This window comes from Pyrgilauda ruficollis, unplaced genomic scaffold, assembly GCF_017590135.1.
Source record: "Pyrgilauda ruficollis isolate IOZ18807 unplaced genomic scaffold, ASM1759013v1 scaffold86, whole genome shotgun sequence".
Classification (NCBI taxonomy): Eukaryota; Metazoa; Chordata; class Aves; order Passeriformes; family Passeridae; genus Pyrgilauda; species Pyrgilauda ruficollis.
This window is the reverse complement of record NW_024530599.1, coordinates 3,935,513-3,963,445: the sequence shown is the minus strand read 5'-3', so window position 1 is coordinate 3,963,445 and position 27,933 is coordinate 3,935,513. Positions and strand designations below refer to the sequence as shown.

The 27,933-nt window shown below is 58.6% G+C and overlaps 5 protein-coding genes across 5 annotated transcripts; 3 read left to right on the top strand and 2 right to left on the bottom strand.

The window, feature by feature from the left end:
- Window positions 1-2,772: 2,772 nt before the first annotated feature.
- On the top strand, window positions 2,773-10,073 carry TMCO6 (transmembrane and coiled-coil domains 6). The gene is made up of 12 exons (XM_041488026.1): window positions 2,773-2,950; window positions 3,792-3,916; window positions 4,176-4,285; window positions 4,391-4,574; window positions 5,441-5,545; window positions 6,085-6,170; window positions 6,704-6,820; window positions 7,477-7,588; window positions 7,676-7,841; window positions 7,929-8,023; window positions 8,814-8,981; window positions 9,602-10,073. The coding sequence occupies exons 1-12, from the start codon at window positions 2,779-2,781 to the stop codon at window positions 9,758-9,760; spliced, it is 1,599 nt and encodes a 532-aa protein (XP_041343960.1). The 5' UTR covers window positions 2,773-2,778; the 3' UTR covers window positions 9,761-10,073.
- NDUFA2 (NADH:ubiquinone oxidoreductase subunit A2) lies at window positions 10,017-11,595 on the bottom strand. Its single transcript, XM_041488027.1, has 3 exons — window positions 11,454-11,595; window positions 11,247-11,353; window positions 10,017-10,210 (listed from the first exon to the last, which is right to left on the bottom strand). The coding sequence occupies exons 1-3, from the start codon at window positions 11,555-11,557 to the stop codon at window positions 10,119-10,121; spliced, it is 303 nt and encodes a 100-aa protein (XP_041343961.1). The 5' UTR covers window positions 11,558-11,595; the 3' UTR covers window positions 10,017-10,118.
- A 105-nt stretch (window positions 11,596-11,700) lies between these two features.
- IK (IK cytokine) lies at window positions 11,701-19,850 on the top strand. Its single transcript, XM_041488025.1, has 20 exons — window positions 11,701-11,791; window positions 12,427-12,493; window positions 12,703-12,795; window positions 13,210-13,269; window positions 13,785-13,952; window positions 14,036-14,150; window positions 14,349-14,419; window positions 14,529-14,575; window positions 14,801-14,964; window positions 15,084-15,192; window positions 15,602-15,641; window positions 16,020-16,239; window positions 16,492-16,510; window positions 16,986-17,064; window positions 17,307-17,387; window positions 17,915-17,972; window positions 18,343-18,431; window positions 18,744-18,852; window positions 19,431-19,465; window positions 19,622-19,850. The coding sequence occupies exons 1-20, from the start codon at window positions 11,776-11,778 to the stop codon at window positions 19,647-19,649; spliced, it is 1,668 nt and encodes a 555-aa protein (XP_041343959.1). The 5' UTR covers window positions 11,701-11,775; the 3' UTR covers window positions 19,650-19,850.
- Window positions 19,851-20,559: 709 nt separating this feature from the next.
- WDR55 (WD repeat domain 55) lies at window positions 20,560-23,342 on the top strand. The gene is made up of 8 exons (XM_041488002.1): window positions 20,560-20,587; window positions 20,656-20,807; window positions 20,919-21,019; window positions 21,087-21,174; window positions 21,321-21,500; window positions 21,611-21,710; window positions 21,809-21,978; window positions 22,323-23,342. The coding sequence occupies exons 1-8, from the start codon at window positions 20,567-20,569 to the stop codon at window positions 22,642-22,644; spliced, it is 1,134 nt and encodes a 377-aa protein (XP_041343936.1). The 5' UTR covers window positions 20,560-20,566; the 3' UTR covers window positions 22,645-23,342.
- A 1,723-nt stretch (window positions 23,343-25,065) lies between these two features.
- DND1 (DND microRNA-mediated repression inhibitor 1) lies at window positions 25,066-27,594 on the bottom strand. Its single transcript, XM_041488011.1, is given in 4 exon segments — window positions 25,066-25,109; window positions 25,349-25,735; window positions 26,314-26,775; window positions 27,309-27,594. Coding segments are annotated over 4 exon segments (1,152 nt in total). The 3' UTR covers window positions 25,066-25,092.
- Window positions 27,595-27,933: the final 339 nt, after the last annotated feature.

The window sequence follows — 27,933 nt, the reverse complement described above, 5'->3', positions numbered from 1 at the left end:
GCTGGGCAGACACCTCGAGCCGCTCCCGGGCACAGCCCTCGCTCCCGCAGCGTGACTTCCTGAGCGGCTCGGAGCCACCCGAGCCACTTCTGCTTCGCTTCCCTGCGGCTGCGGGCTGGGAAAGGCTGCGGCCGGAGTGCCAGCGCCTCTGGCTTTCCTAGGAAGGATGAGGGAACGGAGCGGGGGCAAGGTTTCCCAAATGCACCTTCGGGACCAGCCCTCCCAGATCTGTGGTGCTGCCGTGCCTCAGGGCTCCCCGGGTGCTGAGCACCCTGCAGGCGATGCACAATCGTTACAGTGTCACCGTCATATTTTCTGGAAAAATCCCCTTGCCCAGGATTTCTCTCCTGGGAAGCAGAGAAGCCTCAGAGAAAAAGGAAAACAATACTATCTCATTTGCTTCTCCTGTGTTTTGCTGCTTTGGAATGTGGTTGGAGATTGTTCATCCAGCAGGTGGTTGTTTCATTGGTTTCATGTGAATTGTTTTGACTTAATGGTCAATTATGGTCAAGCTGTGTCGGACTCTGGAGAGAGTCATTAGTATCTTTCTGTCTGTATCCTTTCTGTATAGCTTAGTATAGTATTCTTTAATATAATATAGATCATAAAATAATAAATTAGCCTTCTAAGAACATGGAGTCATGTCACTCTAGAGCATGAGACAACACGACGCAGACACGCTGCTGCTCTCAAGGCAGGAAAAAGGGAAGTTTATATTCTGACTCCACCATTTCCAAAGGTGACAGCGGATTGGAGGGTGAAAGTGCCACCTCTCCAATGGCACTGGACAAACCAACAGTCCATCAAATTTCTTCTCCTCCATAAAGGAATGCAAAACAATAAGTTGTTTACAGAAAGTGTGTGAGAAAGTTTGCTACAAAAATGCAAACATCAGAAAGCTTAAAAAAAATCTTAAAAAATCAAAACAACAGAGTCAGATTCATCATTCCTTCCTTCATCTGGGAACCTCGTGAATAGGAGAGTACAGGACTGTCACACCTGGCATGCAGACCATGCCCAGGGGCTGTGTTCCATGTGGGATGGCACAATTCCCATCCATTGTCTGGGCACCTGGAGCTGCTCAGGGCGCTCCTGCACCAGAAGGAGCCAGAAGTGCTCCTGAAATGCTGGATGTGACACTGAGTGCTCTGAGACAAGGTGGGGATCAAAGGTTGGATTTGATGATCTTGGAGATCTTTTCCGGCCTAAAGGGTTCTGTGGTTCTATGATCTGTCAGGAATTTTTTTTCTTTCTCAGAGATTTCTTGCCTATGTTGGATTCAGAAAAGTAATGAAATGTTGGAATTTCAGGCTCTTTCTTGCTCCAAGGTCAGGGCAAATAAAACTCAGGAGACATTGTTTTTGAAATCTCACTCTGAAGTTTATTATCCTTATCTATTACAAACTTATGAGATGTGAGCTCTCTCTAAAAGGTTGAGAAAGTGACCTAAAATGGTGTCTGTTTAAGGCTATTTAAGTCCCAATTACCCAATAAACAGCTGACATGTATATTATTTATGCTTTTAACCCAATTATGATCACCACAATGTGGACATCCTTCACCCAATTAGAGAAAACCACCCAGATTCATGAAGAAGAAGGAAGAAGAAGGTGCAAAAAAGACAACCAACCCACACCCAAAATTCCACATCTTGGCTCCCATATATGACCATATACTAAAATCCCAAATCTAAGTTTTTTCACCCTGTGAGATCACACTTCTAACCAATGACACACCCGTAATTCCAGTGCTTTAATCAATTTTGGAAACCTTCTCCACAGCCCCGGGTCAAATGCAGCACAGAAAGTTTAAAGTTCTCAGCATCCAGGGTTCCAACAATGAAACTGCAGGGCTGGACAATGCAATTCCGTTTGCTGTAGTTAATGTGGCATTTCCCCTTGGTGCCACAACAGCTGCGCTGGGGTCCCTTGATCTCTGGGACTCTTGTGCAGAGGTTCTCAGCAATTCCATGATTCCTCTTCTACATCCTTGGCTTACATGAAATTCCTCAGCACAGAAGGGCATGGAGCTGCTGCAGCAAGTCCAGAGGAGACCTCAGAAATGCTCCAAGGGCTGGGCACAGCACCTGCTGTGTAGGCAGGCTGGGAGATGGGGCTCTCCAGCCTGGAGGAGGCTCAGGGGAGAGCTCAGAGCCCCTGCCAGGGCCGAAAGGGGCTCCAGGAGAGGGACCTGGGACAAGGGCCCGGAGTGACAGGACTCAGGGAATGGCTTCCCACTGCCAGAGGCAGGGTTAGATGGATATTGGGAAGGAATTCTTCCTGTGAGGGCGGGCAGGCCCTGGCACAGGGTGCCCAGAGCAGCTGTGGCTGCCCCTGGATCCCTGGCAGTGCCCAAGGCCGGGCTGGACAGGGTTTGGAGCAGCCTGGAATGGTGTCCTTGCCCGTGTGGAGGGGTTGGAACTGGGTGAGCTTTAAGGTCTCTTCCTATCCAAAAGGGTCTGGAATTCCATGAAACTGCTGCTGAGTGATGATGGAAAAGTCACAGCTGCCCTGTGAGCTCTCCTCCCGGCCCCTTCTGAGAGCCGGGGCTGGTGCCTTCAATGTCTGCCCTGCAGCGGCAAACTCCCCGAACACCTCGCAGGGGAAGCACGAACTGCTCTGCCCCTCGGTGCCCATCGCCGCGGCGGAAGGTCCCTGGGCAGGGATCCGCCTCGTTCCGCATTTCTGCTGAACCTCCGGGGGCTTTTTTTGCCCTCAGCACTGCGAGCGCGCATCCCACCCCTGCGGGGCACGGCGGCCGGTGCCCGGAGCGGGCTGGATGCTCCGGATGCGAAGGGGGCCGGGACCGTATTTTCCCCGCCCCGGGACGGCCTTTTCCTCCTCCTCCTCCCGCTCCTCCTCCCGCTCCGCCATGTGGGGCCGGCGGCGGGGCCGGCGCGGCGGGCGCAGCGCGGAGGAGCTGCGGGTGCGGCGGCGGGAGCGAGAGGCAGGTCCGGCCGGGCACAGCGGGCACAGCCGGGGGTGTGCGGGGTCCCCCGGGGTGGGAGGGACCCCCCAGCTCGGCCCTCGCCATCCCCATCCCCGCCCGGCCGCGCCCCGCGGGATGCGCGGGGGGAGCGGCGCCGCTGCCGCTCGGGGAAGCGTTTTACAGCTTCAGATTTTAACCCTTGGGGTTTCTGCCATGAGTTCCCCGTTTCTTCCACTGCCCCACGCTGTTCGGGTTTTCCAAGGTCTCGCCTAGGTCTTAGCCTGGAGGAAAGGAGGCTCAGGGGGACCTTGTGGCTCTGCAGAGCTCCTGACAGGAGGGGACAGCCGGGGGGTCGGGCTGTGCTCCAGGGAACAGGGACAGGAGGAGAGGGAACGGCCTCAGGCTGTGCTGGGGAGGTTTAGCTTGGATAATGAGGAAAATGTCTTCACCAGAAGGATGATCAGACATTGGAACAGGTGGAGTCATCATTCCTGGAGGTGTTTTCCAAACAAGTAGACGGGGCACTTGGGGCATGGCTTAGTGGCCATGGTGGTGTTCAGTTGAAGGCTGGAGTTGATGATCCTGCACTTCTTTTCCAACTTTAATGATTTTCTGTTCCTGTGTGGAATCCAGCCTCAGGTCCCGTGTTCCTGCCCCTTATCCCAGCAGTGGCTTCACACTTTGTGTGCCCGACCCTCAGCCCAGCTCCAAGTTCTGTCCCTGCTCGTGCATCCCTTCCAGCCTTGCACAGGGAGGAATGGGCAGTTCCTCCCTGGATAAGGGAGGAATGAGGCTCTTGGGTGGGCTGGAGGAGCGTCCTGGCCCGGGCGGGTGGTGACACCTGGGACCTTCTGGTCCTGCAGCTCTCAGGAAGGCGCGGCGGCAGGAGCAGCTGGTCAGCAAGCGGCTGCTGCGGGAGGACAGCGCGGCCGAGGAGGGGGCACAGCATGGAGCAGATGTCGTGCCAGACCCACTCTCAGAGGATGAGGTGATGAACCTGACATTCTCTGGGGCAATGGGGTCCCGGGGGTCTTCCCCAGACTCAGCATGTGAAGGAGGCTGGGCAGGGCTGGGTTTGGGAATGGTTCTGGTTCACTGCCAGGCACAGTTAAGGCTCCTTGTGCCCACCTTTGTGCACTGGGCTCCTTTGCCTTGAGAATTAATTAGTCAATCTTTATTAATTAAGATTAATAAATCTTAATGCTGGCAGTGCTGGAAGCTCACCCACCTCTGAATTCCCTGGCCAGGTTCTGGAGGTGCTCAGGGGTGTGCAGAGGGGTTCGGAGGACAGGAAGCGATCGCTCGGCCGCCTCCGCTGGGCTCTGCAGAACGAGGAGACTCAGCAGAAGTTTGTCAGGTCAGCCCAGGCCTGCTGTGCCGTTACAGGGACGTGTCCCGAGGGCCCTGTGTCCCTGTGCTTGGCTGGGCAAGCTGGAGGTGACAGCAGCCTTTGGGTCCCCAGGTTGGACGGCAGCATCCGGACGCTCACCGGGCTCTTCACCAGCAGCCTGGCTGACCTGCAGCTGGAGGCTGCCCGCTGTCTGCACGAGCTGTCCCACTCCAGTGTCCCTGCCGTGGCCGAGGCGTGCCTGCCTGTCACCTCCTACCTGCTCACCTACCTGTCGGGACACAGCCTGGAGCTCACGGTGAGAGCCCTGTGCACCTGGGAATCCTTTGGTGTGGTTGGTGTTCACCTCTTGTGGTCACATGTGGCTCACGTGGGAGTGTTGCTGAGGAGGGGCCCTCTGGTAGCAAAAATCTTTCGGCATCACAGCCTGGCCCTCAGAGCAGGATTGTTCCCAGTGCCCAGGTGTTACAGCCTGCCCTGAGCTGGGGTAACTGAGTTCCTGTTCATCACAGATCCCTTGAGTTGCATTAGAGTGGAACCACACTGAGTGAGCCATGTTTATGCACATATGTGTGTGTGTATATATATTTGGTAGGTTTATTTTAGAACAATTTGCAATAGAAAGGAGGTATGTAACCATTTTGGTTGTTATCTATAGAAATGACACAATATAAAATTACAAAGATGTCACTTAAGAAAATGTATAAGGAAAAGGATAAGAGTAGATAGAGTGCCTGTGGCTGCATGCCTTGCAACTTGATCAGGGAAGGAGCAAACAGCTGGAGTAGCTCTGGTCTGCCCATGTGTTTTCCAGCTGCTCCATGGGGAAGGAGACAAGGTCAGAGCTAAGGAGCAAGGTGGGCAGTGACCTCACTGCTGATCGCATTTGAATGCACCACCCAGGCAAGCTCCAGAACCAGAGGGGACTCAGGGAAATGTCATCCTGAAAAACCTCCAAAGTGGGAGTGCTCAGATCCCAGCTTCAGCCAGATAGAAAAAGAACAAACTGAAGATGATTGAGCTGGGAATGGGGTGGCTGGAGAGTCCAGCAGCATCCATCTGTGTTTGCCCCTCCAAGGCCAGCTCCTGCTCAGGGCAGTGTGTGGGACCTGGGGCTGTGCTGGCTGCCCACGGGGTCACCCCTGCTCTGCTCTGTTGTTGCAGGAGCTGTGTTTGTACACACTGGGGAACCTCGTAGTAGAAAGTGAGGCTGTGAGGAAGCAACTGCTGCCTCAGGGCATTATTCCAGTGCTGGCATCCTGCATCCAGGTGGGTGAAACAGCTCAGTCACATTTCTGCTATGCCCTGGAGAGACTTTTCTGGCTGACAGCCCTGAGTCACCAGCCCTCCTTCCAGCTGTGGGGAAACTGCAGGGAGCTGTTCCCACAAGTGTCAGGGTCACTTGTGGGCTCCCTGTGCTCATTCTCAGGGCTCAGCTCAGCTCCTTGTGCTCTTCTCCAGCTGAATCCCCCCCATCCAGTGGCTGCCTGGTACATTCTGTAGCACAGGGAGCCCTGTCCCCTCTGCCTGGCCTGGGTCCAGCAGGGCTGTGGTTTGCAGGTCCACATGCTCACACCAGGACTTTTCCTGTGTTTGGGCTAAGGCCAGTGAATGTGGGGAGGGGAACAGCTCAGCTCTGGTGTGGCCACAGGTTCCTGTGTCCCTCCTGGTCCCCTGTGTGCCCCCTCTTCTCCAAGCACAGTGGGGCTGTGCTGCTCAGCTGGGTTTGGTTGGCACCCTGGGGCCCTGGCTCTGCCAGGAGGGATCAGCTCTGCCAGAGGGATCAGCTCTGTTCTCTTTGGTTGCAGTCCCCTCACGAGGCAGTGCTGGAAGGTGTGGGCTATGTCCTCTCACAGCTCCTCCAAGCCAAGGAAGCACCCACGGAGATCATCCCGTGAGTCTGAGCCCCTGAGCCCTGCACCAGGACGGGCCCTGGGGCCTCCAGTGGGATTTGTGTGCTGGGGACACGAGGCCTTCCCCATCCCAGTGACATTAATAGTTCAGGCCACAATCCTACCAGAACTGTGCAAGTTTTGATGCAGATCAGGGAGCAGGGTTTGGCTCCTTTCCCTCAGCCTCATCTGAGCAGGCAGCTCTGGTATTTCAGTAAAGGCCAGCATGGAGCAGGAAAGGCTTGCAGGGAATTCTGGCTGTGTTCCTCTTGCAAAGGAAAAGATCAACTTGACAGCCCCCAGTGCCAAAAATGTGACCCCAGTCAGAGTGTCCTGAGTGTCCCCAGGCCCTGCGATGGACAGGGAGAGCCCAAGGCCACAGCCCTTGGCTCAGAGTTGCTTCCAGGTGTGTGTTTGGACCCTGAGGCCCCCAGGATGGGGTAGAGCAGCTCCCTGCTCAGGGTTTGTGTCTCCCTGTTGGTGTCCTGCCTGTGCTCCAGCCTGTGCCTCCATTAACTCTGCTCTCTGCCCCCAGGCTGGTCCTAGACTCGGCTCTCCCCCAGCACATGCTCCAGCTGGTCTGCTCTGGCCTCAAGGCTGGCATGGGAGCAGCTGTGGAGTTTGCCTGGTGTCTCCACTACATCATTTGTAGGTAAATGCAGTTTTCTCCTCATTTCGAGTTCCCTGGGGGCAGCCAAACAGAGGCACGAAGGCTCATGGTCCTGTGATGGGATCCAGATTGCCTCCCCTTTTCCCTTGGGAAAGCAATTCCCCAGCCAGCCTGGGTGTCCCAGCTCTCCTCTCTGAGCACATGTGCTGTTTGCAGGATCACTGAGCTCTTTTACAGGGTGGTAAAGGGGTTGAACCTGAGGAGGCTGTTTCTAGTCCTCTGAAATGCTCCCAAATTGCTTCCTCATGCCTGGAGTTGTCCCCCACACTTCCCAAGGCAAGCTCCCTGAATCCTCACACTTGTGGGGTTGGCCCAGGGCCACGTGTCTGGGCTGTGCCAGCAATCCCTGCCTGCCACTGGAGCCAGGGGCTGAGTAGATACTCAAGGGTCAGGGCTGTTGTTCCCAGACCCACACAGATAATTCCAGTGAATCTGGTTTTCATGGGCTTTTAAATTTTCTCATAAGCTCAGAAAAAACCCTGCTACTCCAATGCAAAAGAAGTCACTGTTCCAACATGAAATAAGCCCTGTGGTGGTTCAGGAGAGCACTCTGAATTTCCAGGCCCTGTTTGGTGAGGGGATGTGGCAGTCTCCCCTCTCCAAGCTCCAAGGCCACTGCACTGTCCCTCCCTTTGCAGGCACAAGGACAACGTGCAGCTGCTGGCGCTGGGGGCCGTGCCCGCGCTCACCTCGCTCCTGCTCGACCTGGCTTCCCAAATCCCCCAGGATGCTCCCGAGGGCCTGGAGCTGGTGAGAGGTGGGCAGGGTGCTGGCTGTTCTCAGGATCGCTGTGGCACACTGCTCAGCTGAAGGCGTTGCCGTGTCCCCGTGTCACAGCTCGCGTGCCCCGTGCTGCGGTGTCTCGGTAACCTGCTGGCACACGCAGGCTGCCAGCGCCCGGACGCGCGCCTGCTCGTCGCCCTGTTCCTCGTCCTGCAGTGCTTCCTGCAGCAGCACCCCTTCCTCGTGCAGGAGTGCCTGTGGCTGCTCAACAACCTCACGGGTCAGTGTCCCACGGGCAGGTGGCACAGCTGGGCACTGCTGGCACCCGCCCTGGTTTTAGTCACACGTTCCTTCTCTGCCCACCCAGCGGATGATCCCTTCTTCTGCTCCGCTCTGCTCTCCCTGGACCTGCTGCCGGCCCTGCTGCAGCTGCTGACGTGTTCCCAGATGGGCACTGTGCTGGTGAACCTTGCCCCAGGCACTGGGAGTGGTGGGGGAGCGCTGGACTTTTAGGAACACGAATCCCACAGTGACAGTGCTGGAGTTGGGGGTGGATGGGGCAGCAGTGACAGCTTGGCAGAAGGTCTCGTGTGGTGGCAGTCACCAGCCACCTCCCCTGAAGCCACTCCAGCTGTATGTGCCCTTGGCAGAGCCTTGTCCCAGCATAAGAGTGGTCCCCAGGGAGATGTTAGCTTGGGGCCAGCCTTGGAGCAGGGCTGGGAAGGCTCCTGCCTTTGCTTTGAAAGATCCCAAAGCTTTGGGAGACTGGGGACGCTGCCAGGAGTGGGTGGCAAGGCTGGGTCTGCCTGGCACAGGGATCAACAGTGCCTTGGGGTGGCTGTGGAGAAGGCTTTCCAAATCCAGTGGTTTGATGGGAACTGGGCTGTGGGCAAGCACCTGGCAGGACAAGAAAAAAAGGTGGAGAGGGACTTCAGGCAAGGGCACGAGTGACAAAACAACAGGGAATGGTTTCACACTGAGAGGGCAGGGTTGGATGGGATATTGGGAAGAACTCTTCCCTGTTAGAGTGGTGAGGCCCTGGCACAGGTTGCCCAGAGAAGGGATGGGGCTTGGAGAAACCTGGAATAGTGGAAGGTGTCCCTGGCCACAGCAGGGGTTGGACTGGATGAGCTTTAAGGTCCCTTCTAACCCAAACCATTCCACAACTCCATGACATGGGTTGGGAGCCCTCCCAAGCCTGTCAGGAATGTGCCCGTGGAGCATTCACTGCTCACTCCTGTCCCTCCCACAGGTCCTGACTGTGCTGTGCAACATGGCAGAGAAGGGACAGTTCCAGTGCCAGCGGCTGCTCCAGCAGCCCCTCCTGGCCCAGCTCCTGCCCCTGCTCACACTGCCCGACCCCGAGGCCGTGGGGCAGTGCCTGGAGCTGCTGCACCTCCTCTTCCTGCACTGCCCAGAGGTGAGAGCTCAGGGGGCAGGATTGTAAAGGGGGTGGGGAATGATTACTGAGAGGGTTGTTGTTGTTGTGGAGGGGAATTATTGCAAGTCACAGTGCCCTCAGTGACTGCCACGCTGCCCTCCAGCCCTCAGCACCCAGGCCCCTGGCCAAAGGGACACTGTGATGCACAGGGTGGCTGGAAGCCCCTTTTGTGTCTGCAGAGTTCCTTCCTCATTGCCAAGGAGTGGTGTTGGGGCAGGTTGTTTCTACCCCAAGTCTTCTTTTGCTCCTGCTGAGGTTTCTCACTTGCTGCAGATCACAGGAAAGAGTTCTCTGTGAGGTTGGCAGGCCCTGGCACAGGGTGCCCAGAGCAGCTGTGCCTGCCCCATCCCTGCATGCCCAAGGCCAGGCAGGATGAGGCTTGGAGCACCTGGTGGGAGGTGTCCCTGCCTGTGGCAGGGGCTGGGAATGAGATGGGTTTTAAAGTCCTTCCCAGCCAACCACCAGCATGGTGGGATTTACCTGGATTGGGAATGCAGCTCTGGGGAATTCCTTCAGCCCTGTTCCCTGGGATGTGGTGGCTTGGGCAGAGATGATCAGCTGTAGCACTCTGCCAGCTCTCACCCTCTCCTCTCACACAGGCTGCTGCTGATTTCACCAGGCAAGGTGGGCACCGGGCCCTGGAGCAGCACCAGAGCACCCCAGAGCTGCAGGAGCGGGCACAGGCACTGCTGGACATGGTCAGGCAGCCCCCAGGAGCCCCCAGTGCCTGCCAGGCCACACTGGCTGCCTCCTTCTAGGCCCTGCCCTCTGCCTTCCCTGCCCTGAACTGCCAGGCGAGGAATAAACTGTTCACCCCAGTGCCCAGCTTCCCAGGGCTCAGGGCTCTGACGTGCCCAGAGCTGGCTGCATGGGGGGCTGGTCCTTGTCACCAGCTGGTAGCCACCAGCCCAGTGCCCCCCAGAGCCTGGAGCAGGGGCAGAGCTGAGCTGCAGATTCTCCTGTGCCAGGGAGGGCTGCATCAGCCATTCCTTGAGCTCTCAGCCACCACCAAGCTCAAGGTAAGCACATTGTGTTTATGAATTGATAAATTAAAGATACATTTTTGACATTGAAGGTAATCAGTCAAGTCTCCAGCACGTGTGTACTTCCCATCTGTCACGCGTGGCCTTTCACAACGCTCTCCAGGGCCTTGCCCACTTCATCCACACTTAGGTTGTTCAGTGGGATGCTCTTCTCCTTCCCAAACTCTGTGGGAAAACAGGCAGGGTGAGAGGAGGCAGGTGTGTGGGTCCTTTCCTGGTGCAAGGCACTGATGTCACAGCCCAGGCTCCCATCACCACGTCCCAGTGTTCCTCCACGTGCCCAAGTTAACATTTCCACCTTCTTATTCTCCTCCTTTCCCTTGGAAAGAACTCAAAGCAGCTCAATATCTTTCCCAGTCTCCTCTGGCTGGGCAGAGACACATCCAAGAGCAACCCTGTGGCCTTCAGCCTCATCCCAGCAAGGTGCTCCCCTTAGGAAAGCAGCCTGAAAACTGTTCCTGCAGCTGCCCCAACCTGGGCTGACCCCGGGCTCCACTTCCCTGCCAGTCCCACCCAGACACATGAGACTCCCCTGGTCTGTGTGCTCACACTGGGAAACCTGTGCTTAAAGAGTCATTGCATCTTTTCAACAGGTTCTAAATTATTTTTTTCCAGCCCAGGTGACCTTTGAGGAAAACAAATCCTTTCCAGAGGGGCTTTTCTGCTCCCTTCTTGGTGTTTCACTAAGAAGGCAGTGAAAATAAAAGAGGAACAGCCACATTTTTGTGTAGTGACTGGGGAGGGGGTGGGAGATGACCCAGCCCCAGAGGCTGGAAAGGCCCTGCTGAGCTCTGGGCCCTGCTCTGCTTCCCCAGGGTCACTTCCCTGAAGTGACCCCGCAGCCTGGCCTGCGGGCAGCTGCTCCCCCTGCACCACCGCCCCTCCTGGAGCCCCCGAGCAGCAGTGCTGCAGCCCAGAGCCGAAATCCCTCCCTGGAGCGGGGCAGGCCCTGGCACGGCTGCCCGGAGCAGCCGGGTCCCGTGGCAGGTGTCCCTGCCATGGCAGGAGGTAGCAGCCAGCAGCTTTAAAATCACTTCTGCCCCACACAGTCTGTGAGTCTCCCCACCCCCGTTCTCCCGTGCCTGTCCTTTCCCCACGCGCCGATCCCTCCCATAAATACGGATGGGCCCTGAAGTCCCTTCCAACCCCAACCATTCCCGGATAATTCCGTGGTGTTTCCCGGCGGGCAGCCCCTACTTACCGTACCGAGCCCAGAGCTTGGGCTGGATACCGGAGCACTCGCGGATCAGGATGGGGAAGTTGGGATTTGCCTTCTTCAGGGTCACATAGTGCTGCTCGACAAATTCCCTGCGGAGGGAAGGAGGAGCGGCGGGTCCCTATGGCTCAGCCCGGGGGTGTCTCGCTCCCCTGGGAGACCACCCCCGTCCCGGCCCATCCCCGCGCTGACCTGACGCCGCGGCTGCTGGCGGAGCGCTGGCACAGGTGGATGCGGAGCTCCCTCAGCGCCTGGCCCAGCCCGCCCCCGATGCTCTTCACAGCGGCCGCCGCCATCTTCCCTGCCCGCACAACAGCGGGGGCGGGACCGCGGCGCCTCCGCCAATCGCAGCACCCGCTGTGGCCCGTCCACCAATGGGAGCGCCCGCCGTGATCTCACCCGCCAATGGGAGCGCCCGCCGTGATCGCACCCGCCAATGGGAGCGCCCGCCGCGGTGTGCACTGGGAGGGCCGCGCAGAGCGGAAGGGTTGCGCAGCGGAGCGGGGGCGCAGCGATGCCGGACCGCGACAGTGAGTCTGGGGACAGGGGGCACGGGCCATTCCCGGACACCCCCGGACCGCGACACCCGGCCCGCGCGGGGGCCGTCGCGGCGCTTTTGGCGGGGCGGGTGGCAGCGGCCCGTGGGGGCGGTGTAGGCCCAAGCTGCGCTGGGGAGCGGGGACCGCGGGGAGCCCCGGCCCGGTGCGAGGGACAGCTCTGCGGGGGACGGGCTGCGGCCACAGCCCGCGGAGCCGGGGCAGTGACCGCGCGGGACCGTTCGGCGGCCCACGCTGAGGAGCTAGGCGGGGGTGCGGCGGGGCTGAGCCTCAGCGCGGGGATTGACACCGGGAGCGCCCCGGGAGCGGGGCCGTGGCTGTTTCGGGCCCTTGAGAGGATGCGGGGGCAGTCCCGGGCTGCGGGGCACGGGACACCCTCGGGGAGAGACGCCCCCTAGAAGGGACAGAGCCGCGGGGCTTGGGGGCGGTGGGTCTGGCAGTGGCACCGGGACCCCCGTGTCCTGCTCAGGCAGGCGAGGCCGGCCCGGTGCCCTCGGGCTGGGATTCAGCTCGGAGCCACGGGCAGACACTGTTCCCTTCGGGCTTCTGGGAGGCGTGAAGCTGTGCAAGCCGTGCCTGGTGCCTGAGCTCTCTCTCCTGTTCCCTAGATGAGCCGTTCTCCAACCCCCTGGCCCCCGAGGGCCACGATGTGGACGACTCGCACTCCTTCCACCAGTGAGTACAGCCCTGGGGCACTGGGCTGGGGCTGGAGCAGCACTGAGGGACCCCAGGCTGATTCCCATGGAGAAGCTGGAAATCACTGGTGCACTCCAGCCTTTGGGCTTCCTCCACGGGTACCTTGTGCCCATCTCGGTCACACAGGACCTGCTCCTCCTCCAGAGCTCTTTGGGAGTGATGGTTTCTGTTCCTTCCCTCCCTTGCAGGTCCAAGCTGACCAATGAAGACTTCAGGAAGCTTCTCATGACCCCGCGGGCTGCGCCAACATCTGCGCCACCCTCCAAATCTCGCCACCATGAGTGAGTAGGGCTGTGTTTCACAGGTCCATGGGACAGTCCATGCCCCCTTTCCCTCTGGGGCTCTGGGCCCAGCTGACCCTCTCCCCTGCACTCTGCAGGGGAATATTTACAGGGGCTTTTGCCAGTGAGTGTGGGAAGTGGGGAAGCACGTGGGTCAGGGCTGCTGTAAGGAAAAGAGTGAGGCTTCATGGCTTTTAAGACACTGTGCAGGAGGCAGATTTGGTTTGGTCAAAATCAGTCTTTTCCCTTCCTCTGCCTGCTGACAGTGTAGAATTAGGGGGGAATTAAGGGTGAGAGACTGTTCTGTTCCATCTCCGAGCACCTCAGTGCTCTGCTGTATCTAGGGACTGTTCTGTCCACCTGTCACCCATGTGGCTCTGCAGGCTGTACATGTGTTTTTCCACCCTTTTCCAGGATGCCCCGGGAGTACAATGAAGATGAAGATCCAGCAGCTCGCAGGAGAAAGAAGAAAAGGTAAGTGGGGAAAGAGATGCAGCAGGACTTGTCATTATACATCATGTCCTGCCAGTGGAAGCAGTTCTGATCTCTTGTGCTCCCAAAGAGAGCCTTGAGTGGATTATTTAAGAGCTTTGGAGAAGAGCTCAGGCTGAGGAGCTGTCACTGCTTGTGGGAACAACTGTGGGAGGGCAGCAGTAGGATGGGGTGAAGCTTCACCTCCAGAAGAAGCAGGAGAGGCCCTGTGGGTGTCTGGGAGAGCAGGGCAGTGGTGGGACCTTGCACTGATCCCTGTGTGCTTTGGGACATGTCTGCACAGCAGGACTGCGCTGGACCCCTTCCCTTTGGAAGGGAGGACGGAGCTCCTCAGTACAGCAGTTTCCTCCAGGCCTGTTGTGTCCCGTGGTGCTCTAGTGCATTTCTGGGGAAAGGACTGGGAGCAGAATGGGTGTGTGTGAGGCCTCAGGAACTGTTACCTGACCTCAAAACCATGAGCAGGTCACTCTTAACCCTGAGCTGTGTGCCACCCCCAGTTACTACGCCAAGCTGCGGCAGCAGGAGATCGAGCGCGAGAGGGAGCTGGCCGAGAAGTACCGGGATCGAGCCAAGGAGAGGAGAGATGGAGTGAACAAGGACTACGAGGAGACAGAGCTGATCAGCACCACTGCCAACTACAGGGCAGTGGGGCCCACGGCCGAGGCGTACGTGGGCTGTGCTGGGGGCTGGGCTGGCCGGGCTGGTCTGGGGGGGCTGGCCCTCACCTGGCTCTGGTCTCACCGCACAGGGATAAATCTGCTGCGGAGAAGAGGAGACAGTTGATCCAGGAGTCCAAGTTCTTGGGTGGTGACATGGAGCACACTCACTTGGTGAAGGGTCTGGACTTTGCGCTGTTGCAGAAGGTGAGTGCAGATATCACAGTGCTGCTCTTGGCCTGTCCTCTCCCACAGACACACAGGGTGGGGATTACTGCTTGGTCTTGGCAGTGTGGATGTCTTTTCCTGGGAAGGGTTGCTGCAGGGCTGGGGATCTGATGGGCTCACAGATGGGCAGCAATGGCATGGGATGGACTGTAATGTGTGGATTTACTCTGCATCCAGGTACGAGCTGAGATTGCCAGCAAGGAGAAGGAAGAGGAGGAAATGATGGAGAAGCCCCAGAAAGAAACTAAGTGAGTGATTGAGTATTTGGCATTCCTGAGTGCAGCTGCTTGCCAGAGAGGAAGATGCAGAGGAGTCATTCACTTGGCTCTAACACTTCTGGTTTCTGTTTCTGTTTAGGAAAGATGAAGATCCTGAGAACAAAATTGAATTCAAGACCCGGCTGGGTAAGACTGTGTTGATGTGGCTGTTCCCCACCTTGTCTGTGCTGTGAATGTGGGAGAAATCCTGGAGGGTGAATGTAGGAATGAAAACCATTGGAGTGGGAGATTCCTGAATTTGAGGACTGAAAGAAGTGTGTACTTAGGAGGTGATTGTCTTATTGCTGATAAACTAAACATGGTTCACTTTGGGCTTGTCCTCTGCTTTCCCACACTTTTCCTTCTGCCCAGGCCGCAACATTTACCGCATCCTGTTCAAGAACAAGACCTACGAGCGGAACGAGCTGTTCCTGCCGGGCAGGATGGCCTACGTGGTGGATCTGGATGATGAATATGCCGACACTGACATCCCCACCACGCTGATCCGCAGCAAGGCTGACTGCCCCACCATGGAGGTACCAGCTGGCCTGCAGCCTGCTTCCCCTCACTGCTCTGAGTTTGACCAGAGCAGATTGTTCTGGGAGGGCTTCCCTGTCAAGGGAGCGGGATGCTTCCTCCTGGATTTCCCTTTCAGGCACAGACCACGCTGACCACCAATGACATTGTCATCAGCAAGCTCACGCAGATCCTCTCCTATCTCAGGCAAGGCACCCGCAACAAGAAGCTCAAGAAGAAAGACAAAGGTAGGAGGTGACAGGAACCAAGTAATAGGATTTGAGTGCTTGGAGCATATCCCAAGGGAATGGGATGTGCTTTGGTTTGTGGTATTCCCCTGTGCCGTGAGACAGGGGGCTTGGAGAACAGTGATTTCCTAAATGCTGAGTCCTGAAGGCAGAAGCACATTGGACAGGCTGCTGGGAAATTAGAGCTGTGAGGGAGGGTACCTCGTGGTGCTCTGCTCTTCCTGATGAAGGCCCAGTTCCTTGGGGAAATGCCTCTTCTTGGGGAGGGACACCATGGCTTCCTGGGGGGGGCTGGGTATAATGTGACATCCTCCAGGCTTGCCACTCCTGCAGCTTGGAACCTGGACAGGGGGGCAGCACAGGGGGCAGAGTGGATGTTGTGCCTCTCACTGCTGTTGTGTCCTTGCAGGGAAGCTGGATGAGAAGAAGCCTCCTGAAGCTGATATGAAGTAAGTGCCTCCCTGCTCTCAGGGTATGGGGTCACAGCTCTGTCTCTTAAGGAATGGCTTTTTGGCCCTCCACATTCAGAGAGGGCTGAGTTTGGAGCTGCTGGACCTGCAGTTTGTAGGATAAGGCTGGAGGCAAGCTCTGGTTTGGATTTCAGGCTTGAGGCAGGTGAGGGCTCACTGTTGCCCCGGACCACACAACTCGGGTCCTGCAGCAGAAGGGAGCAGAGGTGCAGTGATACCTCTGACAGAGGTGGAAACCACTTCCATATCTGGTGTCCTTAGCTCTTGGTGCCGGTCCTATATGTTCCAGGTGACAGGAGGTGGGTATGGCCTCTCTTCCTGCAGCACATGTAACTCCAGGCTCTTTTCCACTTGTAGCATCTTTGAAGACATTGGGGATTATGTGCCCTCCACTGCCAAGATGCCACGGGACAAGGAACGGGAGAGATACCGGGAGAGGGAGCGGGACCGGGACCGGGAGCGAGACCGGGAGCGAGAGCGTGACCGGGAGCGCGAGAGGGACCGGGAGCGGGACCGGGAGCGCGAGGAGGAGAAGAAGAGGCACAGCTACTTTGAGAAGCCCAAGGCTGATGATGAGGTGAGTCTCTGCTTGTGAAGGCCTGTCCCACCTGAGATCTACCCTTTGTGGGGTTGGGGGCTTTGGGTGACTCTGGTTGTGCCCCTGCACGTGCCAGTGTCAGCTCCTGCTGAGCTGTGCCTGTCCCCAGAGCTTGCTGTGTGGCTGGGTGCTTGTCCTGTCCCTCAGCCAGTGAGGCAGCACTAGCACCAGCCTGCTGGGCTTGTGGTTCAGCTCTGTGTGATTGACACTGTCTCTCCCTCTTCTTTGCAGCCCACAGACATCGACAAAGGTGAGTCAAGTGGTGTGAGCACCTGAGAGCGATGGGACAAGGGGGAATGGTTGTAAGCTAAAAGAGGAGAGATTTAGATTATATATTAGGAAAGAATTCTTCCCTGTGAGCATGGGGAGGCCCTGGCAGAGCTTGCCCAGAGAAGCTGTGGCTGCCCCATCCCTGCAAGTGTTCAAGGCCAAGTTGGGCAGGGTTTGGAGCACCCTGGAATGGTAGAAGGTGTCCCTGCCTATGGCAGGGAGTTGGAACAAGACGGGCTTCAAGATTCCTTCCAACACAAACTGTTGTAAGATTCCAGGTCTCTTGGGATCAGCTGAGCCCATCAGTGCCAAACTGGTTTGCTCCTCCTCTTGTACCTAATGTGAGGCAGCTTATCCTGCATGTTACTGTGTCCCAAAGGGACTCTGCTCAGCCCCAGTATTCTGCAGTGACCTGTTCTCCCCCCAGATGTAACCTGCTGCTTTCTCTACCCCAGGACCCGGCTCAGCCAAGGAGCTCATCAAGTCCATCAATGAGAAGTTTGCTGGAGCTGCTGGCTGGGAGGGAACAGAGGCATATCCTTTATGTCTGTGCCAGCCTGACTGGCTGTGGGGCTGGGCTGACCTTGCAGGCACAAGCACATCTGGGGAACTGTCCTGCCTCACCTGATTGCAAGGAAGTGCTTCTCCCACACCAAACAAAAGCTCTACATCCCCTGGTTTGGTTGTGTTGGGGCAGGAGGGGGTTTTCAGCTGGCTGTGCCCAGCCTGCAGCTGTAAGGCTCAGCTCATACGGTATTTTCCTTAACTGCTGCCACTTTGAAGAAGCCAGAAGACAAGAAGCAGCTGGGAGACTTCTTTGGCATGTCCAACAGCTATGCCGAGTGCTACCCTGCCACGTAAGGAGCAGTGGGAAGCTGTGGGGTGGGAGCAGGCTGTGCCAAGGGGCTGCTGTTCTCTGGCAGTAAGAACTTGAACATCAGACCCACTGCTTGTTGGGGAGCAGGCCTGGCCTTGTCTGTGGCAACAGCTGACTGGTAAAACCATCCCAAGCCCTTGGCCCTTCTTAGCTGCTCTCTGCTGTAGGTGGCTGCCTGGAGCCTGCTGCCCCTCAGAGCCAGGGGGAGGCTGAGGTAGCTGGGAATCTGCTGCATTCCCAGTTAATCCATGTGGTTGTGAAGCTGTGGCCTCCCTCAGTGGGAGAGGAACACGTTTCAGCTTGCGGAGTCATCCTGGAAGCATTTCCAACCTTGGATGCCCTATGGTACAGGCCACTTGCAGGGCTTGCAGCTGGGGGCACTTCCCTCTGGCCCAGGAACTGAGTTTGTTTGGTCTGAGGCCATGAGACACGACTCCCACCAGCTCCAAGGCCCTGATCCATCTCATGGACCCACTCTGAACCCTTTCCTTGCTTTTTTCTTCCCAGAATGGATGATATGGCTGTGGACAGCGATGAGGAGGTGGACTACAGCAAAATGGATCAGGTATGTTGGCACCAGCCTTGAGGAACAGCCAGCAAAGTAGGCACCCGTGCCAGCTGAGAGGATCCCATGGGAAAGAAGCAGCACTGGAGCTGGGTGCTGAGTGAGCTTTGGGGTTTGCTGATCTGCTCCCTGTTGTGTCAGGAAGCAAACAGGTGTCACTGGCACTTGACCCAGAGGTGTTGATAGGCATGCTACTCTGTCCTGACTTCCTCTTCCACAAAATATGGAACATCTTTATGGAGGGGATCTGGAGCCAAGGCCATTGATTTGGGGCTGGTGGGAGATGGAGCCTCATGGCTGGGTGTGCAGGGCTGTGTGAGAAGCCCTCCCAGCAACTGAGGAGCTGCTCTGAGTCGTTCTCTCCCTGCAGGGTAACAAGAAGGGGCCTCTGGGCCGCTGGGACTTTGACACACAGGAGGAGTACAGCGAGTACATGAACAACAAAGAGGCTCTGCCCAAGTGAGTGCAGCCCTCAGGAAGGGCCAAACGAGGGTTCTGGGCGGGATGGCCATGCTGGCCAAGCCTGGGTGCTGGGGCAGCTTAAAGCAAGCTGGGGGCTCTCTTGTGAGAACCTGAGGAGGAGCTGTGGGTCCTGGGTCTGGTTTGGTTTTGCTTTTAGCGTCTCCTGAGGACTCTGGCCCAGGTGCTGCTTTCGGGGGCTCAGGCCAGCTCTGGAGCATGTGCTCGTGGCTGGGGACACATGTCCCTTCCTGTGGCAGGCTGTGAGTGGATCCCCTGTGAGTGCTGAGCCATGCTTTGCTCTTTCTCCAGGGCAGCCTTCCAGTACGGCATCAAGATGTCTGAGGGACGCAAGACGCGCCGCTTCAAGGAGACCAACGACAAGGCGGAGCTGGACCGGCAGTGGAAGAAGATCAGCGCGGTGAGTGCCCCGGCTGGGCTGGGGCTGCTGTGCCACGAGCTCCCCCCCAGCCCTGTGCTCGCTGTCCTGCCACAGCCAGTGTGTGTGTGAGCACCAGGGCTGGCTCTCCACCAGCTGCATTTGCTCCTTGCAAGAGCATCAGCCAAGTACTTGGGGCTTCAGTATTGAGGTGGCTGGAGCTCTATTTGGAACCCTTGTCCTGCGAGCAGCCCCACACTGGGGCTTTTTGCTCTGGGCTGTGCAGCAGATGAATGTGCCCAAACCCCATTCGTTTGGAGCCATCCAAAGGGTATGGTAGGGGACAGGATGTGTTTAGTGGCTCCCTGTTTGCCAGCTGGCAGAGCTGGGGGTTGTCGTGGCAGTATGGGACAGGCTGGGGAAGGTGAGAACAAATGGTCTGTGGTGGCCAGAAAGGAGCAAAGGGCGAGCAGGCTGAGCTTCTCCAGCTGTAGCTCGCCTCAGCTCACTGTGGCCTGGCTGCAGCTCTCCCCAGGTGTATCTGGCACCCTCCAGCCCCTCTGCTGGCTGTGAGCAGCCAGATCCCCTGAGGGTAACAGGACTTTGTGCTTTCTCTGCAGATCATCGAGAAAAGGAAGAAGTTGGAGGCTGATGGGTAAGTACAGTAGTCTCTGTGCCTCAGCTGCAGGGGCCCTGCTGGCTCCCCCCCACCTTCTGTGGTGTGAAAGTGTGGATGTCAGTGCTGAGCTCTGGATGGTGGAGCTGCCTGCCCTGCATCCTCACCGCTCTCCTGCCCCTCTCTGTCTTCCAGGGTGGAGGTGAAACGTCCCAAGTACTGATTTCTCCTGCGTTTCTTCCTCCCTCTCCTGGAATCCTGGCCTGCTGGGAGCTGCCTTCCTGGAGCCTGCTGGTGTGCTGTCCTTGCTCCACACACCATCCACTCTCTGCTCAGGGTTGGGGGCTCTTCCCTCCCTCTGTTCTTTGCTGTAGAGCCTGTGCTGTGTAAATGTTGTAGCCTTAATAAAACCTCATTAAATTTGTGTGCGAGCATCTGTTTGTGTGTGCAGGGAGGAGGGGCCTGGGCACATTCTGGCCTCCTTTTGAGCAGCAGGGATGCTAGGACTCTTCTACTTACCAGGCACTGTTGGGGCTGACAGGGCAAACCGTTGCTCAGTGTATTTATTGTGGGAGCCTTTTGGGCTAGGGGCAGCATCCCTGGAAAAAATTAACAAATTTGAGGGTAATCCAGCTGAGCATTATGTGCCTCAGGGTCGAAGGAAGAAATGGGATCCTGAGCTCAGGTACAGAAAGAGCAATGACCTGAAGCAGAGGATGTGCAAGCTGCTCTAAGCGTCGGCAAAGGGCTGTTGTGGGTATGGTGGGGCCAGCACCAGGCAAAGCTCGTTCCCTCAGGGCCTGACCTGCAGGGAGCTGGGATGGCCCCTCGGGCAGGGACGCTGTTGGTGGTCCCTGGCTGGGTTGGGGTGTTTAGGGGGGCCCTACAGCCCCCAGAGCCTGCAAGGGGCCGAAGTGGCACCTGGTCCCTGGCCACCCCCTCCCCTGGGATCAGAGAGGGGAGATGACTGTGTGAATCAGGGAGCCTGTGGAGCTCCCAGTGGTGGGGCCCCGAGGCGGGGGAGCCCCGCAGCCGGGCCGGTCCCGCAGCGCTGGAGAGGCGCGGGCGGGCGGTCCCACGTAATCAGAGGGGCGGGGTATATGTAAATGAAGGCGTGGCCATGTAAATGAGCAGGGAGCCATGGCGGCCGCCATGGAGGAGGTGAGCACGCGTGGGGCTGCGGGAGCCCGGAGCCCCCGGCCCCGGTCCCACGGCCCCGCTGTCCCCAGGAGCCGCAGGAGTCCCCGGAGCCGGCGGCGCGGGAGCCGCGGGTGCGGGACACCCCCGAGGACATCTGCCTGGAGGCCACGGCCAACGCCATCGCGCTGCACCCGGCGCGGCCGCTGCTGGCCGCGGGGGACGTGGACGGCGATGTGTACCTGTGAGTGGGGCCGGGCTGGGGAGGGGGTCCCGGCTCTGGGACACGCTGCGCACCGGCGGCGGGGCTCCCCAGCTGCCCGCGGGTCCCGGCGAGCACTCCCGGTGCCGGCAGGTACTCGTACTCCTGCACCGAGGGGGAGAACCGGCAGCTCTGGTCCTCGGGACATCACCTCAAGTCGTGCCGGGACGTGGCGTTCTCCCAGGACGGGCAGAGTGAGTGCGAGGGACGTGGGGTGGCACCGGGCGACGCCGGGCGGGGGGCACTAACGCGGCTCTCCAGAGCTTTTCACTGTGTCCAAGGATAAGTCCATCCACATTCTGACTGCGGAGGAGGGACGGCTGGAAACGCGCTTCCCCAAGGCTCACGAGTAAGTCCATGCAGGCGGCTCATTCTGGGCACAACAGCTGGGGCATTGTCCCCTTCTGTCCCTCGGCACAGCCACACAGCCCTGGGCCGTGGGGAGAGCCCGCAGCGCTGCTCCAGCAGCCGTGACTGGGGCCGGGGTCTCTGCAGAGCAGCTCTCAACTGCGTGCTGCCCATCGACAACCACATCTTTGCCACGGGTGACGACGGCGGGGCAGTGAAGGTGTGGGACCTGCGCAGGGGCAGTGCCATCCTGGAGGCACGGCAGCAGGAGGAGTACATCAGTGCCATGACTGTGGATGGCAACGGGAAGATCCTGCTGACAGCCAGGTACCGGAGGGGCTTCGTGGTCTTGGAGTCAGGCTCCCCGTGTCCATTCACGGCTGGAGTGCCCTGTGCCATGTCCCGTGCTCACAGAGTGTCCCTTCTACGTCCCACAGTGGTGATGGCACCTTGGGCGTCTACAACGTGAAGAGACGGCGCTTTGAGCTGCTCTCGGAGCCGCAGAACGGCGACCTGACGTCTGTGGTGCTGATGAAGGTAGGCACTGCTCCCAGCATGGAGCAGGATCCCACAGCCCCCTGTCCTCGCTCCATTTTTTGTTCTGCCTCTGCCTCACTGCCCTCCCTCATGCCTAGAGGGGGAGGAAGGTGGCGTGTGGCTCCAGCGAAGGCACCATCTACCTCTTCAACTGGGACGGCTTCGGGGCCGCCAGCGACCGCTTTGCGCTCAGGGCAGAGACCATTGACTGCATGGTGCCCATCACGGACAGCATCGTGTGCGTGGGGTCCCTGGACGGAGTCATCAGGTCAGGGGCTGCGGTGGGGAGGGATGGGGAGCTGTGGGATGGGATGAGGGGGAATGGAGAGCGATGGGATGGAAGGACGTGGGATGTGGAGGGATTGTGGGGGGTGAGATGGGATAGGGAGGGGGGAGTGGTGGGATAGGAAGGGGAGAAGAGCAGGCATCTCCATTTGGGGGAGGTGGGATGGGGAGGGGGTGACAGGTAATTGTGGAGAATAGGATGGGGTGGGATGGGCTGGGGTGGACCGAGGAGGGTGTGGGACGGGATCAGCCGTGCCCAGGACAGCAGAGCGGGCAGACGGCGTTCCCGGGCGCTGCAGGGCCCTCAGTGCCCCGTGCCGTGCCCAGGGCGGTGAACGTGCTGCCGAACCGCGTGCTGGGCTGCGTGGGGCAGCACCTGGGCGAGCCCATCGAGCAGCTGGCCGCGGCCGCGGACGGGAAGCTCCTGGCCAGCAGCGGCCACGACCAGAAGGTGAAGTTCTGGGACGTGTCGGCGCTCGGCTCCATGGTGGTCGATGATTACCGCCGGAAGAAGAAGAAGGGCGGGCCGCTGCGCGCCCTCAGCAGCAAGGCGCTGGGCAGCGGGGAGGATTTCTTCGCCGACCTGCGGGACGAGGCCGAGCCGGAGGCGGCGGAGGGCGGTGACAGCGGCGACAGCGACAGCGACTGAGCGGCCGCGCGGGGCCGGGGGCGCTGCCCCCTCAGCGCTGCCGCCCCGCCCGGCGCGGGGGCGGGGCTCTGCGCGTCCTTCTCGCGGGGCGCGACCAATCAGAGCCGCAACCCCTGGCAGTGCCCGCCTACAGGGCGTGGCCTGACTGGTATGCTACTGTTGTCAGTGGGCAGGACGCTGGCGTTCTGATTGGCTCCTAGGGCTGCCACTCAAGCTGGGATGTAGGCGCGGTCTTAAAGGGGCAGCGCGCGTCGGAGCGGGTGGGGGTCCCACAGGGGACAGGCTGGGCATGGTGAGGCTGAGGGTCCTGCCGGAGGACCTGGAGCGGGGCAGGCCTTCAGGGGTGGGGGCACATGGCTGGGGCGAGAGGGACTGGGAACGGTCCCTGCCTGGGGTCCGTGAGGGATGGGGAGGGGCTCTGAGATGGGGGGACAGGGCTGGGGGCTCTGGTCACTGACTGGGGCGGGGTTACCACTGAGGGTCCCTGCTGTGGGCAGTGCAGGGATGGGGGGACATGGCTGAGGGCTCCTGGTGGAGGGGTTATGGGGGAAGGGTCGTGATTGAACATCCCTGGTGAAGGAGGGGGGTGCTGGGATAAGGGAGGACAGGGCTGGGGGCTCTGGTGGATGAGAGGGCTGCTCTGAGCTATGGGGGACAGGGCTGGGGGCTCTGGTGGATGAGAGGGCTGCTCTGAGCTATGGGGGCTGGGGTTTGCTGGTGAATTTGGGGGTCCTTCGGGTTGTTTTGGGATGGGGGGAGGCAGGGCAGTTCTCAGGAGGGGTGAGGGGGTGACATGGGGTCCCGGGATGCCTGGCCAGGGCAGACAGGTTCATTGCTTTCCTGCCCTGCTGTCCCAGCAGGTCAATTACCCTTTGTTAATTAAGATTTTAGCTCTGTTAGAAATAAATTCAGTGCCTTTCACTTCCCAGCGCCTTGTGCTGATGGTTCATCCTCATGAGGCAAGGACTCCTGGTGTGCCCCAGGAGGGACAGACAGACTTCCAGGGAGTGCAAGAAAGAACCTAAAGAGGGCACCCCCAGGCTCTTGGAAGATCCTGGGGATCTCCAAAAGGAAGAGGGGAGGGACTTGGGTGCTGCCAAAGAGACTTGGTGGGTCACAGAGCGCCATGAACAGGGAGGGGACAGGGATCCCTCCGGGGCTGGTCCTTCCCCGGGGATGAGCAGAGTGGGCAGCAGGGCCTGGAACAGTGTCAGACATGGCCTGCACCTGCTGGGGAACGGGGAGGATCTGCTCTGGTGCAGTTCCACCAGCACTTCTACTCCTGGCTGTGGCTCCCATCCCCCAGTGGATTCCCAGCACTGCCTGGGAGCCCTTGGACCACCAGCTGCAGCCCCCAGGTGCTGCTGGCCCAGGGGTTCATTCCTGGAGCTTGGGGTGGGCAATCTACGAGACTGAGAGACACCTGCAGTCCCTGGAGAGCATAAAGGGGTGTCCTGGTTTGCAGGACAGGTGTCTGCTAAGGAAGGCAGGAGCCTCACATGGAATGGTTATTGTTCCTTAGCAACAAAAACAGGGGAATATTCCCTAAGACAGAGAAAAAAACAAAAGGAAAAACCTCCAACAAGGTGCTACCAGATATCCCAGAGGACCACCAAAAGACATGGGAGGACATCAGGATGCACTTGGAGAAGCCTGAGGGGTATCAAAAGCTGGTCAGAGAGAGCCCAGTGAGTAGAAGACAACAAAAATCAAGGTGTTAGGGAATGCTGCTTCCTACACAATGGGCCCACCAGGCTCTGAAGGCTCCAGATCCCACCCTGTCCCTTCCCCTGCCTCTCCTGGTGTGTGGGGAGAGCACTGAGATGCACTGGACAGGCAGGGAGTGAGGATGCAGGAGGCAAAGATGACATGACCCAGTTGGTGCTCTCCAGAACTCTTTAATCCCAAAAGGACAACATGTGGCCAGATGTGCCACTCCCGAGGAATCATTCATGGACAGCTGCCAACTCCACAGCTGCTTCCTCATTATGCAAACAGGTTACAGGCACTCCTCTCCCCACACAGCAGCTCCACCAGCCCACACAACATCTGTGACCACTGGGACTCTCCCTGTGTGTGGCCTTGTCCTCCCCTGAGGCTGCTCCTCAGGAGCCAGGAATGCCAGTGGAGGAATTCCCTCCATCACACTGGCATCCAGTGCTGGCAGCCCCTCCAAGAGCTGCTGCTGCTTCTCCAGGATCTGCCCCTCCAATGCAACAAAAAACCAGCTTAACAGAAGCCAAACTTGGAAACAGGAAAACCAACAACCCAAAACTAGAACCAACTCAAGGGCTGCCCGTGCACAGGGTGGCTGTCGTGCACCAGGACAGCAGCCCTTATCCTCTAGAGCCAGCTCTCAAAACCGATGCAAACAACTCCAAGGAAAACTGGAACAGGGCTGGGAGCCCAGCAGGGCTCGGGCTCAGTCATGGCTGTGGCAGAACCAGCCTACTTCAGCTGGCACCCTGCAGTGGAGAGGGAAGGGTCAGGCTCTGCCCTCACCCCCAAACCCCCTCCTCTTGCATCCTGTGCTTCCAATCAGAAGCTCAGAGCTGACAGTGCTTCAGCCCTGCCAGCCAGCCTGGGTCCCTCCCTGCCCCATGCCACCCTGCCCAGAAGTGCCACAGCTCCACCCTCCCGGGGACCCTTCAAGACTGTGGGAAAGGCAGGGAGCTGGCTGTGCAAGGACTCACCAAGGACTCACCTAACATCCGCAGAACGCGCAGGGCTGCCACCACCTTGGCCTCGTCGTGCTCGCTCCGGCCCTGCCTGTCTGGTGAGATCCACATGAAGCCACTGATGTGCACATGGGACCCCGGGATCACCACCTGGTACCAGAACCGCTGCCACCCGTTGGGGTTCACCTGGACACACCTGGTCATGAACAGGGGTGTCCTCAGGTGATGCTTCCAGCACAGCATGTTCAGGTACTCCAGCACATTCTGCAGCGATGGAGGCAGGGGCACTGCAGGGCTCTCACCCCCCTGCACCCTGCTGGACGACGGCTCCTCCTCACAGAGCTGCAGCTTCTGCTTCAGTTGGGGGTCCAGCCAGTCCACCCTCATCTTTGCTTCCCCGAGCCTCAGGTTCCCTAGGAGACAGGAGATGCTCACCTACCCTCCAGCACCATCCCATCCCATCCCATCCCATCCCATCCCATCCCATCCCATCGATCTCCAGGATTTTAGGGGCAGCTTTAATTTAGGGCCAAGGTGAACAGGTACCAAAGACAAATGCACCTGAGCTGGGGCAGAAATGGGTACAAACCAAGACTTTGGAGGTCCTGGTTGGATGTCTAGGAAATGTGTCCCATCAGGGCACTGCAGTCAGAGGATAGGGCTCAAGAGGGATTGAGCAGCTCCATCAGGGGTGTTTAAGGGACACTGAAGGGCTGGGCAGCTCCATTGGAAAGGTTAAATAACTTGGTTAATGTTCGGGATGCTCTGAACTGGTGATGCTCCTGCTCTGAGCAGGGAGCTTCCTGGAGACCTCCAGCAGCCCCTTCATCCCACCACCAGCAGGACCGCTGGAAATCAACTTCACCATGGGCAGCTGGCATCCCACAGGACACAGGGAGAGAGCAAGGGGTGTCTCAAGGCCAAAGTCATCTTGCAGCCAAGGCTGAAGGTGGGAAGCCCAGCCCAAGCAGCATTCCTCAGCACCACTAACCTTCCATCAGGGCTTTCTTGGCCATGGCAGCAGCCTCGTGCGACCTGTACTTCAGCACAGCAAGCTTGGCCTGTTTCTGGGAGGGGCTGGCGTGCAGGGTGACACTGCAGATCCCCTCAGTGACCATCTGCAGCATGGCCTCCAGCTCCTGCTGGCTCACCGAGGCGCCCAGGCCGTTCACAACGAGCTCGCGCTTCTGCGTGCTCCAGCACACCACGATGGCGCAGCCCCGGCGCAGCTGGAAGCGGTGGAAGGCGGCGATGGCGCTCTGGGCGTCCTGCCGGGAGCCGTACCTGGCGTAGGCGAAGCCCCGGTTGAGCCCGCTGAAGGTCATCATGAGGCGGAACTCGTAGAGCTTCCCCGCGCTCTCGAACAGCGGGATCAGGGTGTTCTCGTAGATGTCCTGCGGCAGCCTGGCGATGTACACCTCGGTGCCGGCCGGCGGCGGGCCGCCCACCCAGCCTGCGGGGACACGGGGACCACGGCGGTTACAAACAGCACCAGGCTCCCGGTACTAAAGTGGTTTCAGCATTTATTATAATAAAGGCCTAAAGCCCACGGGCCGAGCAGGAGCGTTCCCGTCAAGGATGCTGCAACGCCTGAGCTGGGTCTGCTTCAGCAGAGATGTCCCCGAGGTTCCAGGTGGAGCAGCACACCTTCCCTGGGTCAGATGCCCTTTTTTATCCTGTTTTTTGTCCCTTTGGGTGGATTTCTGTTTGGATCCTTCATTTGCATGAAGGTTTTAGGCGCCTGATTGGCCCATTACAGTTCTGTCCAGGCTGGCTCGTTTCCCCTGGGGGATGGTGCACTTCACTTAGGTGTAATACAGTAGTTGAGTACTGTATTTCTTATAACTACCCTTGTAATCCCTTTTACCATAACCAAACTATAGTACATGCTTAACAATTATCAACTATTTTACAACAGTTTCTAGCCTATTTTTACCACGGTGAGTCCCCTCCCGGCCCCACGGCCCAGCTGCTCTCCTGGCGTACCTGGGGGGGGCCCTCCGTAGCGCCTCTGCCCGTTGATTTGCACCAGCTCGATGCCCGTCTCCTTCTCCCAGGCCAGCAGGGCCATCTTGCCGGCCTCGTTGATTCCGTTGGTCCATGGCTGAAGGAGGAGATGGTGGCAGTGATTGTGTGAGCAAAGAGCTCACAGCCTCCCAGCTAGGAGCATCCCAACCCCGTGAAAGAACTGCAAGATCCACGGCCAGCACGTGGAGGGGCAAACAAACCCCTCTGCTCTCAGGGAACCTGAGGAGCCTCCCAGTGCTCCCATTCGAAGGACTGTCCAAGCCTGCTCCACGTGACACAAAGTCCAGCAACTCTGTTAGAGCCCAAAGTCAACAACAGTTTCCTACAGCCCTGCAAGGGCTTGGGAAGCCAAAACACAGGCAGCAGCTGCCTGGTGCTGCAAGAGGGAGCTGGAGCACAGAGCCAAGGTGACCCACTGCATCAGGACTGCTTTAAAGGGAAAGCCAGTGAGTTACATTGAATATTGGGAAGAAAATCATCCCTGTGAGGGTGATGAGACACTGGTGTTGCCCAGAGAAGCTGTGGCTGCCCCATCCCTGGAAGTGTTCAAGGCCAGGTTGGATGGGGCTTGGAGTAACCTGGG